The sequence below is a fragment of the Suricata suricatta genome, chromosome 11 (assembly GCF_006229205.1).
Source record: "Suricata suricatta isolate VVHF042 chromosome 11, meerkat_22Aug2017_6uvM2_HiC, whole genome shotgun sequence".
Classification (NCBI taxonomy): Eukaryota; Metazoa; Chordata; class Mammalia; order Carnivora; family Herpestidae; genus Suricata; species Suricata suricatta.
This window is the reverse complement of record NC_043710.1, coordinates 5,552,064-5,569,403: the sequence shown is the minus strand read 5'-3', so window position 1 is coordinate 5,569,403 and position 17,340 is coordinate 5,552,064. Positions and strand designations below refer to the sequence as shown.

General features: G+C 50.9%; 1 protein-coding gene across 3 annotated transcripts; it reads right to left on the bottom strand.

Moving 5' to 3' along the window:
• Positions 1 to 317: 317 nt before the first annotated feature.
• On the bottom strand, positions 318 to 8,508 carry SLC29A2 (solute carrier family 29 member 2). Of its 3 annotated transcripts, none has more exons than XM_029915110.1 (12): positions 8,238 to 8,508; positions 7,892 to 7,973; positions 6,295 to 6,455; positions 5,919 to 6,058; positions 5,403 to 5,537; positions 4,650 to 4,747; positions 4,355 to 4,439; positions 3,637 to 3,773; positions 3,275 to 3,380; positions 3,069 to 3,154; positions 2,086 to 2,177; positions 318 to 1,449 (listed from the first exon to the last, which is right to left on the bottom strand). In XM_029915110.1, the coding sequence occupies exons 1-12, from the start codon at positions 8,264 to 8,266 to the stop codon at positions 1,338 to 1,340; spliced, it is 1,263 nt and encodes a 420-aa protein (XP_029770970.1). In that variant the 5' UTR covers positions 8,267 to 8,508; the 3' UTR covers positions 318 to 1,337. The 3 variants fall into 3 exon arrangements, with proteins under 3 accessions (XP_029770970.1, XP_029770968.1, XP_029770969.1); XM_029915108.1 differs by having other exon boundaries at positions 2,086 to 2,294; positions 8,238 to 8,504; XM_029915109.1 differs by having other exon boundaries at positions 2,095 to 2,294; positions 8,238 to 8,502.
• Between the last annotated feature and the right edge of the window lie 8,832 nt (positions 8,509 to 17,340).

The following is a 17,340-nucleotide window of genomic DNA, read 5'->3' as shown; positions in this document are numbered from 1 at the left end:
TGGAGCAGACCTTTCCTCCATCCTTCTCAGAAATGGGCTCTCTGCCTCTCTGAGGCTCCATTTTTGAGACAGGGAGCCTGAGGAGTCAGAGGACAGCAGTGGAGAGGGAGCAATAGCTGTCCCTGCAGCAGGTGCTCTGCCCAGCGGCACAGGCCATCATGTGGCCACGAGGGCCCAGCAGAGGGATGCCCACGGATCCCTGCCCCTCTCAGGGCCTCAGTCATCCCATCTGTCCAATGGGTACAATCATCCCTACCCTACCCAGCTTATCAAAGCTGATAGAGCTCAGTGCACTTTGGAAATAAAGACTCGGTGAATTGATTATACAAATGAAGAAGGTTGTTATTAGATCCAGGAGCAGGTTTGGAAGGAAAACAGCAAAAATACAGAGCAAGTGCTTAGGACTCCTGCCTGGAGCCTCGTGAGGGAAGGGGAAGCAGGCAGTGGGCAGGAAGAACAGCACCTACAGGGAGGAGGGAGGTGGGGGGCTGGGTCCCGGTTGGGCCATGGACCAGGTCATTTCCCCCTGAGACTCGGTTTCCTCGCCCATACAAAGGGACAGCACAGTCCCTGCCTGGCTCCCCTCAAGTGTCTTCAGTGAGAGAAGGGGTGTAGAAGAGCTTCGCAAATTGTCAAGTGTGGTGCACGCATGTAGGCCACCCGTGGCTCCGGGACCCAGGCCCAGCTGGGTCCTGGGGAGCGGGGACAGGGCACAAACACTGTTTGAGGCCCGGAGGGTCCTTTGAGTACCTTCAGATCCCTAATGCCTGTTCCTTCTCCCTGCTGCCTTCAGCCTCCCAGGCATCCTCTGCCCTGGGGTCTGAGACATCTGATGGTGGAGTTGCTGAGGCCTGGCGGGGGAGCCCCTGCCCTGGGCTGGCCCCCCACTCCCACTGTGAACCTGAGGCTGGGCCACACCAGCCACAGCTGTGGCAAGACCCTCGCTGGTGGCCTCAGTCCCCACGGATTAGCAAATGCGTCTCTTGAGATTAACAAATGTTCTCTTGATGGGGAGGAAGAGCCATGGTCCTTGGGCCTCTTTTCCCCGATTGGCACCTGTGCAGGGAGGTCTCGTGGGCCTCTGAACAGTCTGTCTGTGTGTTTCAGCTCCGTTGCTGGGCAGGGGTTAGAATGGCCGCTGGTGAATTCTTCCTTGCAGCCCCAGACGGACACCAGGCTGGGAAGGAGAGCAGCGCCTGCCTCCACCTGGCACTTCCAGACCCAGGGGCACCAGCCCAGCAGAGGCTTGGGCCTGGCTCGCCGTTCCCCCTGCACGGGGTCTCAGCTCCGAAGGGGTAGTGAAGACAGAGCTGTGGGCGAGCCCCGGACAGAGCCCTTCAGAGCAGCGCCTTGAAGAGGAAGGAGAGGGCAGCTCCACAGGAGAGCCCCAGGGCCAGGAAGAAGGTCATCAGGGTGCCGGCCACCTCCCTCTCGTGCGGCAGCACCTGCCTAGAACACACAGGAGTAGGGGCTCTTAGAAAACATCGGGCCGAACCTGGACCCAGCCCCCCAGTACCCTGTGCCAACAGGACACCTCACTTCAGTTTCCTGATCTGTAAAATGAGGCCACTGACAAGGACATCTCTCAGGCCCTCCAAGTCCGGTATCACAGGGTTCTAGACTCCACTGCCTTCCCTCTTGACAAAATGTCCCCAGCCCGGTCGTCCCTGTCACCTTTCCTCTCTCTGGATTCTCAGCTCCATTGTCCTCTAGTGTAAATAGTCCATGAACCCCCCACTTTTGATCAAAACCTTAGCTCCCCTTCAAGTGAGGATTTGGGGGGAGTAGCTGGGCTCTATGGAAGGATGGCTGAACCCATTCGTTTCACCGGTGGGGAAACAGGCCCAGAGACAAGGCCCTAGAGTCAGTGTCTGGGCCACGTGATGGGCAGGACCCTCCCGGCTGGGGCTTCCTCTCCCTTCCCGCCCCGGGTCTAGCTCAGCATGTAAGGCCTGACCTGACAGAGTGGCTGGCCCCTCGAGACAGCCGGGGCTGGGCTGGCCGGAAGCAGAGTGGACCCTGGCCCGTAGGCTGTCCCATTCAAAGAGCTGGCCCCCCTCCCCATGCCCACGTCTGCCCTCTCACCCCCCAGACCTGGGCGCCAGGCACATGGTAAGGGACATCAGGTAACCGTTGGAAACCGCGAAGAGCAGCATGAAAGTGATGAAGTAGGCGTCCTGCGGGAAGAGGACGGGCAGCCGGGACCTCTCAGGCACGTGGCACAGCATGAAGAGTGGCACGAACAGGACGCGCAGGCACACAAGCAGGGGCAGCAGCCGACTGTCCTCATCGGGCTGTGGCAGAGGCCGGCGTGAGGGAGGCCCCTGGGAGCCCGTCCCGGCCAGACTCCGTCACTCCCTCCCCCTGACCTGTGACTACAGGAGCTGGTGAGGACCCGGCCCTCGGCCCTCTGGGGAGCGAGGGGCTGGGCCAAGGCCGCCCAGACATTAAGGACTGGCCTGGGGCTCACCCCTGCCCCTCTGAGTTCCAGCGTGGGCTCCTCCGTGGCAGAACTGGAAGAGACCTTACATGGCATCTTTGGTTTTCAAGCTGGGTTCCTCTGAGTACCCTTGGGGGTTCCACAGACCCCTTGGGGGCAGAGGGAGTTGCTGAATGGGATTGGAAGCTGGGGATCCAGGCCGCATCCTAGCTTGGATCAGAGCAGCTCCTCTTCCATCTCCTTTATTTATTGTATCTCCTCAGAAGATTTCATTTAAAGAAGCAGCACCTTGGCTAAAAGCAGTCAAACCCTAGAATCTTGTCCAACCTCTCCTATGATACAGGAACCTCCATGTAACAGTCTCTGAGCACTGAGGGCTGGGTTCTGGGCTGGATGCTGGGGACACAGGCCATTGGGTTGTGGTTTCTGCTTTCAAGGAGCTCACAGTCCAAGCCCTGGCTTGCATACCTCCAGGGGCCAGGTGTTCACTACCACTTGGCCAGCTCTTCTGCTACCAGACTTAGAGTGGTCAGACTTTTGGGAAATCACCTGTCTGTGCTCTTTGCCACCCTCTGATTTCCAACTGCTTCCTGAAACCGTGAGGTCCACCCCGCCCAGGTGTGCTCACCCACAGGAAGTAAGAGGTCAGACTCCGTCCCACCCAGTCCATGATGTTAAAGAGCAGGAAGCAGCAGATAGGGTTGAAGAACTGACCTGGGAGAGAAAGAGGGCTCATCCCGGTCCCTCCTTCCCCTTCCCTCCTCCTCCTCTTCATTCCTCCTCCCTCCTCCCTCCCACTCCCTGCCCTGCCCCGCTCTGCTTCCCAACACTCACTCCACTTCCCAGGACTGGTGGAGCTGGTCACCATCGCTGTGATAGCGGGGAAGACGGACAGGGTGACTGTGAAGACCAGCACAAGGCACAGCGCCGTCAGCCAGATCTGGGAGCCAGAGGCAGGGGTGTAAGCAGGCGGTGCGGATGAGGGCCCAACACGCAGCCCCACCCCCAGGCACTGGCCGGGCACAGGACACTGGGGGCCTGGCCTCACTGTGTTCCTGGCCCACTAAGACCCTGGTCCCTTGAATCGGACATGAGTCTTAAGGCCCCATCCCATTCTAAGGGTCTTTAGAGAGGGTTGGAGAGAGCAGCTTTCTCTTCCCCAGGGATGATAGTTGGGGACCATACCCAAGCCAAACCTTTTGGAAGACAATGAAAACTGAAGGTTTTCCCGGCTTCTGGATCTCCTCTGGCTCCGGCTCCGGCTCCTTCTCAGCGTCAAGGTCCAGAGTCAGGGCTACCTTCTGGGGGCTGTTGGGAATGCTGTTCTTCTCATCTGGGGCAAGAGGGGAGGGCAGGGTGGTGCCTGTGACAGCCAGGCTCGATGGAGGGCGATGCCCAGCAGTTAAAACAAGTGATCCGCTTCTAGCCCGAGATACAGGCAAAGAGAATTAACTACAAAGATGCTAAGCTACTATTAGGAAGCACACGCATGTACCAAGCAGAGTTAAGCACCTTAGATGCATTATTTCACTGCTACTCCTTTGCAAATAAACAGACTGCGGCTCAGAGGGGTTAAGTGACTTGCCTAAGGGCACGCAGTTTAGATGTTGTGAGACCAGGGTTCAAACAGATGCATTTCAATCCAGAATGAGCTGCAGCTCTACTGTCTCCCCATTTTATAAAGGAGAAAACCGATGCCCAAAAGGCAACAGGGATGACTTTACTCCCACTGAACTCCCTTCATGATCTTCTGTGTCTGCTCACACAAGGCTACTGGGAGCGGGGGGGGGGGGGGGGGGGGGGGGGGGGGGGGGGGGGGGGGGCTAGACGGGGACAGAGGGAAGGTGCTTCCCTGTGGAGGTAGCGTTAGCCTCCCCTGGGTCTTCCACCTGCCCAGCAGGGTCCCCAGCTCACCAGACTGGAGGAGCTCAGCTTTGGTCTCCAGCTCCTGACCTTGCTCCTGCAATGGTTTCTTGGCTAGGTAGTAGCGTGCAAACTCCTGCAGAAGGAAAGCATTGGCCCCACCTGGCTTGGCTGAGGTGTCCAGATCCCTCTCCACCTGTCGACTTAGAGGCTGAAGTCCCCCCAGTGCCTGAGTCCTTTGGGGATCAGGTCCCCTCCTCCTCCCCTGGCCTCTCGCAGGGCCTCAGACCCGGAGCTATTGCTAAGAGGCTGTGAAGTGGGGTCTTGAGCCCAACACCAGGCTCACCAGGTGGGGCAGGCTCAGGTAACACACGATGGACATGAAGATGCCCACGCAGGGTGTGATGAAGTACCCCAGGGCGGAGGTCTGGGCATCCACGCCACCTGTGCAGAAACCTCAGCTGCAGAATGGAAAGGGCTGGTCCCACCGGCTCCCTCAGGGGCTCATGCCTCCTGTCCCATTTCCCAGCATGCATTTCTCAGATTCGCCTCCCAGCCTCTTCCCCTTCCGCTCACTGACAAACTCAGGAACCTGTGCAGGGCCCCAGCCCAGCCCCTCCCTTTGCTTCTCTCACTCCTCACTACTTGTCATTTTTGTTGAGCACCTATTACATGCTCATTATTATTGCATACACCTTACAATATGAGGACAGAGCTGTAGGAATCATTTAGAAGGGAAAACTGACATAGCTGACGTGCCTTGTCCAATGCCCCTGGCTGGGGAGCCGTGGAACTAGGATTTGGACCAAGTTTTTCTGAATCACAAACTTGTCCCCACTTCCCTCAACTCCAGGCTGTTGCCACAGGCCAGTGTCAGCCTCAGAAATCCTGCCTCTGGCCCGGTGTTAACCCATTCTTCACCGGGTCCTTCTCTCACTGTGGAGCCCAAGAACGCTACTCCCTGTCCCCAAACCCAACCCCCAGCTTCCCATCACCTCCATCTCTACCAGAACCTAAGGCATCTCGCTCTTCACACACGCTCTCTTCTCCCAGAATCCCAGAGGCCACCCCTGCCCTCCAGCCACCCAGTTCCACTCACTGGCCATGGACATGAGCATGGCAAGAGCAGCGAAGATCCCAGCCAGGCCCTGGCCGCTGAGAAAGAGGGTGCTGTAGGTAGAAGGCATGGTGCCCAGCTGCCCGAAGAGGCTGCCCTGCAGAACTGCACAGAAGGCTGTGGAGGGATAGGAGTGGGGGCTGCAGCTCAATTAGGCAGGACTTGGAGGCTCCCTGGAGGAGGTGTCGGCAGACTCTGGACTAGGTTGGGCAGGCATGAGACTCTTTGCACTCTGGTGTATCAGCCCCCATTCTTTCCTCTGCTCTTGTGTAGACATAGGTCCGACGGGCCTGGGGCCAGGAGGCCTCATCTTAGGTAACTGTGGGTTTGGGACAAGTGACTTTTCTTGTCTATCTGGGCCTTGATTTCTCATCAGGGATAGAAAAGCTGCCATCTTCCCTTCTTGGATATGTGGGGCCCTTTCACTTACAAAGAAATGTCTGTGCTAAAGCCCTGGGTGGCCTGGGTGGGGAGGTGGGGAGGGGCAGTGGTGCTCACAGTTGATGAACCAGACAGAGGCCATGGTGATGGAGAAGAAGGGCCCAGGGCTCATGTCCACCTTGACCAACGCTGCCGTCAGGGCAAAGAGCAGCAGGATGACCAGCAGGCTCCCCAGAATCCGCACCGTCTCGGGGATGCTGCTCAGAGGAGGGGCAGAGAGGGCTTCAGCTGGTCCCAGCCAGTCAGGGGGGAGGTGGGCAAGAGATTGAGGCCAGGGCTGGACAGGGGGAACTGGAGGGGATGCGCAGGGGGAGTGGAGGAGGGATGGGAGTTCTGTCCTGGGCCCAGATGGAGCTTCCTTAGCTGGAGCAGCGTGTGGGGGGGCGGACCACAGAGGGAGGCCTTGGGGAGCCCGAGGGGCGGGGTCTCTCACCACTGGTACAGGAAGGAGTTGAGGAGTGTGAAGAGCAGCAGGGGCAGCTGGGACAGCAGTGTCACCCAGTTGTTGAAGTTGAAAGTGTCTGCAGGGCCCGTGTGGTTGGTGCCCAGGGTCCCGGCGGTGGTGTTGGCCCCTGCCAGCCGCCCCTGGAAGTACTGGCAGGATGCCGGGGGTGGGGTACAGGGTCACCCTCCAGCCCACCCTGAGGACCCCCACCTCCCACCTTGCCCCTCTGCCTCCTCCCAGGCTTGGGATTGCTCAGTTAGCGTCTGCGGGAACTGTCTGTCCTTGTACCAATCCCAGCACCTGGCACACAGTGGGAGCTCGATGAATGTGCACTGAATTGAACAGCAGAAGTCTGGGATAGAGCCCAAGCCCTAAGAACCCCCAACCTGGGCCTTGCTCCATCTTTGAATCTTCAGTGCCCAGGTTCCAGCTTCCATCCCCCACTCCTTCAGCAGCTTCTAGATTCCTGAGGATTCACTGAGTGCCTACTGTAAGCCAGGTCCTGGCCTAGGTGCTGACCCACTGCATCCTCTCTAGAACACGTAATTTGTCCAGCCTCTGCTTAACCTCCTCCTCCCTGCTGCCCACGGCTCCTTGTCGATGGCGGGGCAAAGCCCCAAGGTTTTAGAACGGCATTTGGGGCCCTTCAGGACCAGACCCCAGCCTTCCCTTTGTGCCGCATCTGGTGCTCCGCTGCTAAGCTTTAGGTACCCCAGGCTCTGGCCTTTTCTCCGGTCCTTTGCAAGGCTGTCATCCCCACCTTGGATGCCTTCGCCCTTTCTGCCCACTCCCCATTATCACCTGGCCAAACAGCAATGCTTTGCCTACCCTTCTCTCAAGTTACAAGTCACCTCTTCTGTGAAGCAGAAGGAATCTCTCCCTCCCCCGGGGGACCTGCTGGATTTTGCTCCAGGGTTGGGACGCTAAGTGTCATATTACATTATTAATAGCTCTTTGCACCCAGCTCCCTCTTAAGACCAGGGGTCTATTAATCTTCGGGTCTCCGGGGCCCAGCACAGAGCCAGGCACTAAAGAGGCATCTGGAAAGTTGTTGAACTGAATGTATATGAATAACCCAGTCCTAAAAAGAACACGTATCTGTCTTCCCTCGAGAGACTGTAAGCTCCGTGTGGATGCAGGCTCCCTCTGTGGTGTTTCCTCCTGTAGCCCCAGTGCCAAGAACAGGGCCTGGTTCCCAGCAGATACACATCACTGGTGGGTGAATGAATGTACACCGTGCTTGGATAACCCACTTTTGGAGTGGGTTAGCCCAGGAATGACTTAAACAGGGAACAGCCACAAACAGCGGTGGTGGGTGGGTAGCTCTTTGCTAGTTCCACAGGATCTCCCCCTGAGCTGATAGCCTTGCCCCGGTAGGATCTGGGCACCTCTGAAAGCTTGGCCTTGCCTATCCGTGAGAGGGGCACTTCCCCTCTCTGAGGCTCCGTGCTTCAGCGGACAAACACGCAAACGGGCATAATGAGGAGTCAAAGGTGGCATGGTGTGCAAAGAGCCTGGCACGCCTCTGGTCCAAGGCGATGGTGGTTGTAGCCATGGGGCTGGCTCTCCGGCCCGTAAGTCTCACCGGGATGGCCGTAATGAAGAAGTTCCAGGGAAGGAGAGTGCCCAGCCCCAGGATAAAGAAGCTGATCCCGACCAGGTGGTAGCTGTGGGGATCAGTCAGAAGGTCACCCTGAGGACGCAACGCCTCGTCTGTCCTCCCCCCTTCCCCGCCCGCCTCCCAGGTCGCCCCCTCCGGAGAGCGGACTACAACCCCCATCACTCCGGCTCAGGCAGCCGAGGGAGGCGGCTGATGGGAATTGTAGTTCCATCCACTCTGCTTTGAGCCTTGGCGCGCCCGAAGGGAGCGGGTCTTCGCTGCCCACCGCCCCCCAGATGCTCGTCCGCACCACACCCAGTCCCCAACTCGCCTGTCCTGTGGGGCGTCTCCTCGCGCCATGGCCGCCCAGCGGGATGCGCCGGGGTGGGAAGGAGGTTGGGTGCTGCACCTGCACCTACGCCGGGGCCCAAGGGCCAGAGGACCGGCGAGGCTGGGTCTTAAGGTCGGTAGCTAGAGGAGGGGTGGGGGGTAGGGGGGTGTCGAGTCTCCTCGAAAGGGGCGGGGACGAAGCGGGAGCTGGGGAGGAGAGCCTGGAACGGTTTCTGCGGGTGTCAAGCGCCGCAGGATCGAACCTCGCTCCGCCCCCGGGGCGGGGACAGAGGGTCGCACCACTCCTCCCAACCTCCCCCCTGCCCGGACTCCAGTGTCCAGCATTGGACTCTGCCCGACCTCGCTGTCCCGGGACGCACGACTACCCTCGCCATCCCGTGTAGCTTAGAGGAGGCTGACCCTAGAAGGTCCCCTGCTGCCTCCCGTCTCCGCGGGCGCCCGTCTCGGATCTCCGCGGTTTGAATGTGCAAATATGTACCATTTCTGCGGTTGGGGAGGGACCTGGACCCCCACCCCCCACCCCTCGCCCCTCCTCCGTCCCGAGCTCTAGAGCCGACCTGGTGCGGCTTCTTCCCCTCCGCCAACTCGGAGGTGGTGCCAGAGCCGTTCGGCGCAGGGTAACGCTGGAGCCCTCCGAGGAGTCGGCTCGCTCGGGGGTAACCCGAGCGTCTGTCGCCAACGGTCCTGGAGGGTTGAGCCCAGGGAGGCCAAGAAGAGGGCCAAGAGTCCCCAGGCGGGTCTGGAAGACAGACAGACAGACAGACTGCCTCTCCTTCTCCAAGCAGGTGCTGGGGGAAGTTCCGTCTCTTTGGGGGCGCCCTGCGGCGGCGTGGGCCCAACGGGGCTCCAGGCGGGCTTCCCGGTGACAGCTGAGCTGCGTTCGGAGCGGCAAGGGGTTAAGCAAAGGTTCGGGAGGAAAGGGTGACCCGGAGGTGCCCTCCCACCACTGCCGCTAAACAAACAAACAAAAAAACTTTCGGGCGGTCCCGGGTCTCATCACAGCAAACCTATGAAGACGCTCCAACCTTCCACCTCCCACTTTTTTTTTTTTTTTTTTTTTTTTTTTGGTCTGTGTGTGTTTTAGCCGACTGTGAGTCTACGGGGCAAAGACTGTGTTTGTCCGGTTCAGTGTTTTATTATTACAAACATCTAATGCTACTGCCTGGTTCAAAGTAGGTGTTTGATAAATACTTGGTGGATAAACGGACTGTACTAATATATAAGTGATTTTAGGGGGAGCAGAGACAGCATTAAATTATACTGAAGGAGAAAGTTTTTCTCTTTTCAATTTGCCTTCAAGCTTCCAGAATATGTCAATGGGAAAGTCTCAACTTGGTGCTAACATGTTTCTAAGGCCTGTTGATTTCTCTCCTTTCTCTAATAAAAAGCTGGCATCAGGGTTTCTGCTGACAGTTTTATGTAAATAGAGGTTAATTATCTTTATGTTCCTTCTATTTTTATTGTTGCTTTATTTTTCGGGCTATGGATTCTAGCTTCCTAAGATAATGATGTACGCTTTTCTTTGAAAAGTAAAATCATGTATCATTTAATAAAGAAATGTTTATAATTTCATTAGAAGTGAATAAAAATATAAATAAAATATAAGCTTGTTAAAATAATGAAATGTTAAAATTTTATAATTTATTTAAAAATAAATTTGTCGTGCACCTGAAACTAATGTAACATTGTGTGTCCGCCTTAATAAAAAGCTATAGAAGACAAAAGATAAATTTGCTTATAATTTAATATAAATTCAAAATTAATTTATGAAAAATGAATCATTTAAAGGAAATTAAGTAGGGGCGCCTGGCTGGCTCAGTCGATGGACCTAGTGACTCTCAATCATGGGCTTGAGTTTGAGCCCCACACTGGGTATAGAGATTACTTAAAAATAAAGTCTTGATTGGGGGGCACATGAGTGGCTCTGTTGGTTAAGCTTATGACTTAGGCTCAGGTCATGATCTTGTCCATGAATTCTGGAGCCTGTTTCAGATTCTGTGTCTCCCTCTCTCTTTCTGCCCCTCCCCCGCTCACTCTCTGTCTCTCTCTCAAAAATAAATAAATATTAAAAAATTAACATTAAAAATAGAATACCAAAATAAACATTAACAATTTTTAACCATCATTCTTTTTTTTATTTTTTTAAATAATTTATTGTCAAATCGGTTTCCATATAAAAAAATTTTTTTTAGTAATAAAATCTTGGGACACCTGCGTGGCTCAGTCGGTGGAACGTCTGACTCTGGATTTCGGCACAGTTCATGTGTTTGAGCCTCGAGTTGGGCTCCATGCTGACAATAAGGAGCTTGGTTGGGATTCTCTCTTTCTCTCTCTCTGTCCCTCCCCCTTAAAATAAATAAATAAAACTTAAAAACATAAAGAAAATCTTTAAAAAATAAAGAAAATTCAGTAAAAGGGACGGGAGGGTAGGGCACAGCTATGGCACGAATTGCAACAGAAGGACAGGAACAGCTGGGGTTCGGGGACCCTGCATGTGCTGAGGCGTGGGTGACAGAGGTGAGGGACTCTCAGGGACAGAACCACTTGTACCAAGAGCAGGGACGTGAGAATGCTGGTACATTCTGAGATATACAAATACATCCCTTTGGCAGGCCTGGTGGGCGTAGGGGGCTGAGCCTCTGGGGCAGAGAGGGCTGGTGAGGACAGGCCTGAGGGCAGAGGAAGGAGCTTAGATTTCAGTTGAACGGAAAGGTTCTCAACTCTATAGGACTCAGGCATCCTATTAATAGCAATAATATTTTGTTGCTATCCTCCAGTGAATTAATCTGTAATAAAATACACCTCTGCACAAAAAATTTCATGTAGGGGCACCTGGGTGGCTGAGTCTGTTAAGCTACCCCCTGTTGATCTTGGCTCAGGTCATGATTCCACAGTTCGTGAGATCGAGCCCCGGGCAGGCCCTGCTCTGACAGCGAGGAGCCTGCTTGGAATTCTCTCCCTCCCTCTCTCTCTCTGCCCCTTCCCCACCAGTGTGCACGTGCACATTCTCCTTCCCAAAATAAATAAACTTAAAAAAAAAACCCCTAAACATGAAAAAACATTAATGTCAATATAATGTCCTAATTGTACCCCACAGGATAAGTAAAGGTATTTAGTAATGAAATAATGTGTGTTTGAATATGTAAAATGTTCAGGCCCAGTGGAGCGGGTGGATACTGGCCCCTCTTTATAAAACCACAGCGAATCCAACGGCCGCCAGCGCGCACATAATACAGGCAGGTGGTGGGCCCCCCACTCAAAGACCACAAGTTTGCTATTGGTGATGTGATATTCTGAAATAGGGACCCAGCCTTGGCGGAGTTCCCAACAAAACCAAGTGCAGCTGTCCCTCCACTTAGACAGTGGCTGTGTTACCGAGGAATTATGTGTGTTTTCAAATCTCGCTAATAATACGTTGTGCCCATACATCAAATGGGGTGAGGGTCCAGCCTCCGAAAATGATCAACTTGCTTTTCTTTCTTTAATGTTTATTTATTTTTGGGAGACAGAGCGTGAGCAGGGGAAAGGCAGAGAGAGAAGGAGACACAGAATTTGAAGCAGGTTCCAGGCTCTGAGCTGTTGGCACAGAGCCTGACGCTTATTTGGTATATTTTGGTTACAAGTCCTTGATCAGAGATGTGTTTTGTGACTATTTCCCCCCAGTCTGTGGTATGTTTCCTCGTTCTCTCAACAGTTCTTTTCACAGAGCAGAAGGTTTTAATTTCGATGGAGTCCATCTTAACATTTTTCTTCTTTCTTTCAGGGATCATTCTTCTGGTATCTGAACACTTATCACGGAACCCAGGTTCACCTAGATTTTTTCCCCTATGTAGCCTTCTAGAGGTTTTATTGCTTTGTGTTTTACATTTTTGTCCAAGATTCCCTTTGAGCTAATTTTTGTGAAAAGTGTGTTGTTTTAATCTAGAGGAACGCCCAGAGAGTCAGTCAAAAGCTGTTCAGGATGCAGGGCAGGCTTTCTTTGTGTGGGACTGTCCTGTGCATTTGGGGACAACTATTATCCTGAACTCACCCACTGATTGCAACTACCGTGCTCTTCTCCCATAATTCTGATTACCAAGAGAGAATTCTCCAGTACGCTGGGAGGCAATGCTGTCCTTCTAAGGATCATTCCCCCTGTCACCCCCTGACCCCCGTCACCCCCTGACTCCCCATCATCCCCTGACAGACAGAGAAGGGAGGTGTTCCAATAACGTGTCGAAAAATCATTGTAGTTGCTCTGAGTTTTACCACAACATTTTGGATGCAACTGTCCAAAACTGATTTTTGTTTTGAACTTCACACAAATGTAATTTACTTTTTAAAAATTCAACATAGGGATGCCTGGGTGGCTCAGTCAGTTAAGTGTCCAACTTTGGCTCGGGTCATGATCTCGGGTTCGTGACTTCAAGCCCGCGTCTGGTTCTGTGCTGACAGCTCAGAGCCGGGAACCTGCTTCAGATTCTGTGTCTCCGTCTCTCCCTGCCCCTTCCCCTCTCGCACTCTGTTTCTCTCTCTCTCTCTCAAAATAAATAAACATTGAAAATTAAAAAAAAATTCAGCCCAGGAGCTCCTGGGTAGCTCAGTTGCTTAAGTGTCTGACTTCAGCTCAAGTCCTGAACCTGATTTCCTGGTTTGTGAGTTCGAGCCCCACAGTGGGTAGGCTCTGTGCTGACAGCTCAGAGCCTGGAGCTTGCTTTAGATTCTGTATCTCTTTCTTTTCTGCCCCTCCCCTGCTTGTGCTCTGTCTCCCTCTTTCTCTCAAAAATAAATAAACGTTAAATTAAAAAAATAAAATAAAAATTCTACGTATTTTTGAGATTCCCCGGCTGCATGATGTTTGTCTTGTTGAATAAGCGTTGCAGGCATTTGGATCATTTCCACCTATGTTCTAGGCTAAGCAATGCTGTTCTGAGAGTATTGGACCCAGGGCGTGTAGCTTCTGGGCATCTGTGCAGGAGCTTCGATAGATCAGGGTTTCTCAGCCTCAGCCCTCAGACATTTGGAGGGATAACTTGTTGTGGCGGCTTCCTGTGCACTGTAGGGTTTCCAGCAGCTTCCTAGACCACACCCACTAGAAGCCACGAGCACCCTCCCCCAGTTGAAATGATGTTTCCACACCTCACCAAATATCCCCTGGGGGCAAAATTGCCCCTTGTTGAGTCTCCCTGTTCTGGAGCATTTGTTTTCAGCTCTGTCAAACCCAACACTCTCTTTTTATAACATATTTTGCCACACCACTTTGATGATGCTAAAAGAGATCCTAAGATTCACAAGGCACGTAACGCACCTACACAATGTTTTTTTAAAAATTTTTTAATGTTTATTTCTTTTTGAAAGAGAGAGAGACAGACCGTGAGCAGGGGAGGGGCAGAGAGCGAAGGAGACAGAATCGGAAGCAGTCTCCAGGCTCTGAGCTGTCAGCACAGGACCTGACGCAAGACTTGAACTCATAAGCAGTGAGATCATGACCTGAGCCGAGATTGGCCGCTTAGCCCACTGAGCCAGCCACCCAGGTGCCCCCTACCTACACAATATAAAAAGCAATGATAATGCCTTAAGTGTAAGGCAAAGGAAAAATAAGATGAATAATTTAATGTAAAATAGTAAGTATTTCAATGCATAAACCTTTGGGCACAACTATTCTGAAATAAAGAGCTTGATGCTTGCACTTACTTCTAATAAATAATGTATCGATTTAAGAGAAGAGGACCGGTAGTCAGTTCAGTACAAGAACAGGAAAGCTAAAGCAATGATACATGCGAACACCAGAATAAAAGCTACAAGCAGAGTGAGTCATGAAAGACCAGTCTTATTTGAGTACGATCAGAGAAGAGGCAAAATCATCTTAACTGACATCTAAATATCAAGCCAAAATAAATAACCGGCTGCTGAGGTAGAGACAATGAAAAGCTATGATCATTTTGTAAATGACCCTGAGTTTGATTTATGAGTTCAGTGTCAAAATAATTTTTTTATTAATGTTTATTTATTTTTGAGAGAGACAGAGTGTGAGTGGGCGAGGGACAGAGAGAGGGAGATACAGAATCCCAAGCAGGCTCCAGGCTCCGAGCTGTCAGCACAGAGCCCGAGGTGGGGCTCGAACTCACAGACTGCAAGATCAGGACCTGAGCTGAAGTCGGATACTTAACCGACTGAGCCACTCAAGCGCCCCAAGTTATAACTATCTTAAAATATGACTTTATTAATATGAAATACTTTAAAAAGCAACCTTAAAAAGCAATGAGATCCCCGTGTTTCATTTATCGCTACTAATTAATAATATTTTGTTCTAAGTCTGTTAAAAGGAGGTCCCCTCAGATGTCTTCTGACGCATTTGTACTTTGGTTTTGTTGCTTGTGCAGCAATCACACGGCAGCAGTGAGAATCTCTGCAGTAAACATGTTGTTGGAAATGCCGCTACACATTACCGAGTTCTTTCTGAAGAAGTGAAGATGAGTCAGAACTGGGTCCAAAAGCCTTCCTGAGGGAGAATGATTAGGTCATGTTTGGGGCTCAACGGCAGTTTTAAGTTTAACCCAACCGTCAGGGTTGGCTAACATTCTGCGTCTGCTTCAGATGGAGTCAACATCCAAACCGGCCCTGTGAGTCCAAACTCGTCCTTATATCTGGTCATCTTGCCAATTCAGTCTCCAAAACAGAGAGTCAGAAGGCCTGTTCCTTTCGAAAGGCTACGAAAATAAAAACTGGAAATTCCTTACACGAAGGCTTATTCTGAAATCCGGTGACAATTCTCTTCATTTTTGCTCCTTTTTTCCGGTAGGTAAACTTTTCAATCATGTCTCAAGTTATAGTACATCGTTTTGTAATATCTTAGTTTAATATTTCATTGATTGAATTAAGTAATTCCCCAATGATACAAAAGAGTGGAGAAAATATTTTTAACGAGTTTTCCTTTGGAGAGCCGTTTTACTACTAAGGCTAAGACAAACGTGTTTGGACACTTCTTCATCGTGATCATGACTGAAACATTTTGGAAGTAACCTAGAATTTGAGGAATCAGTCTTCATTTTACTCTTAAGTTGAACTATGTGAAAACGCCAGTAATGGATAATTATCCACAAAAATGTCAGTTTTACACAGTTCAGCCTAATAACATGAAGAAACATTATTTGATATGTAGAATCTTTCATGAAGATTCTTGGTGGCCAAGTGTTGATGAACGGATTGCAGTTACCTTTTTCTTAGGTTGGTCACAAAATCTCATTGGCTCCCAACTCATGTGAGGACAGATTTGTTGGGAATTCTTATAAGTACCCCCCTGTTTATTATTATTATTATTGTTTTTAAGTAAGCCTCACACCCAAAGTGGGACCTGCACTTATAACCTTGAGATCAGGAGTAGCTGATCTACCAACTGAGCCAGCCAGGAGGCCGGTTATGGGACCTCTTTTAAAAACAATGATTGTAGGGGTGCCAGGGTGCTCAGTCAGTTAAGCGACCAACTCTTGGTTGGTTCAGGTCATGATCTCATGGTTCCAGCCCCGCATTGGGCTCACAAGAACCTGCTTGGATCCTTTGTCTTCCTCTCTCTACCCCTCCCCCACTCACACTCTCTCTCAAAATTTAGGGGCGCCTGAGTGGTTCAGTTGGTTAAACATCTGACTTCAGCTCAGTTCATGATCTCATGGTTTATGGTTTCAGGTCCCATGTCCCGCTTTGCGCTGAGGCACAGAGCCTGCCTTCAATTCTCTCTCCCCCTCTCTCTCAAAAATAAATAAACATTTATTTTTATTTTTTTAATTTCTTATGTCTTTATTTTATTTTGAGAGAGAGAGACAGAGTGTGAGCGGGGAGGGGCAGAGAGAGAGGGAGACACAGAATCTGAAGCAGGCTCCAGCTCTGAGCTGTCAGCACAGGGCCTGATATGGGGCCTGAAGTCATGAACCACAAGATCATGACCTGAGTGGAAGTTGGATACTTAACCAACTGAGCCATGCAGGTACCCCAAAAATAAATAAACGTTAAAAAATTTTAATAAAAAAATTAATAAAAATTGTAATTGAGTGAAATACATTGACTTATAGAAACCTATAAGTCCACAGTGAAACCAAAAAGAAATAAAAACAAACCCAAACCCCGCCATCTTGGCCACTACTGGAGGTGACTTGTAAGAGTTAGCTCTTAACTCTGAATATTGGTGATTAAAAGGAAAAAAAGGAAACAATTCAGCATGCATGGCAAATAGCTAGGGTTGAAAGGTCATGACACCTAGTTATATAAAATTATTTATCATATACTTATATTATCTTTTTATATAGATGAAAAATGTGGCAAAATATTAACAATGGTTGCATCTAGGTGGTGGATGCATGGATGTTCCTTGTTTATCTTTTTTATAAGTTTGAAGCTTTTTATCATAAAAAGCTTTTTAAATTTTTTTTTACATTTATTTATTTTTGAGAGGCATAGAGAGACAGTGCAAGCAGGGGAGGGGCAGAGAGAGAGGGAGATACAGAATCCGAAGCAGGCTCCAGGCTCTGAGCTGTCAGCACAGAGCGCAATGCGGGGCTCGAACCCACCAGTTATGAGATCATGACCTGAGCCGAAGCCGGACAGTTAACCAATTGAGCCACCCAGGGCCCCCCAAAAAGTTTTAACATTTCCTATTAGTTTAACCAATTATTAAAAAACACATTTTCAGATTTTCCCTATATTTTAATTGTGCTGTATTGGGGCAGTTTCTCTGAATCATGTCACTGGACTCCTTAAACTTTTCTTTTTTTTTTTTTATAACTGCATAGTGGTTCATTGTATAGGTAACCTATAACATTAAATTTTTTTTAATGTTTATTTTTGAAGGAGAGAGAGACAAAGTGTGAGTGGTGGAGGGATAGAGAGAGACACAGAATCGGAAGCAGGCACCAGGCTCTGAGCTGTCAGCACAGAGCCCAATGCAGGGCTTGAACTCACCAACTGCGAGATCATGACCTGAGCCGAAGTCATACACTTAACCGACTAAGCCACACAGGCGCCCCTAACCCATAAAATTTTAAACTAATTCCCCCATTGATTGACGCATAAAGCTGACTATCACAAGATCCAACCTGGCTGTTTTCCAGTGC

Coding starts and splice junctions, on each gene's coding strand:
- SLC29A2 (XM_029915108.1), bottom strand. CDS start 8,266: ATGGCGCGAGGAGACGCCCCACAGGACAG. Junction 6,456..7,891: donor TCTTCATTACGGCCATCCCG/GTGAGACTTACG, acceptor GCATCCTGCCAG/TACTTCCAGGGGCGGCTGGC. Junction 4,748..5,402: donor CATGCTCATGTCCATGGCCA/GTGAGTGGAACT, acceptor GTTTCTGCACAG/GTGGCGTGGATGCCCAGACC.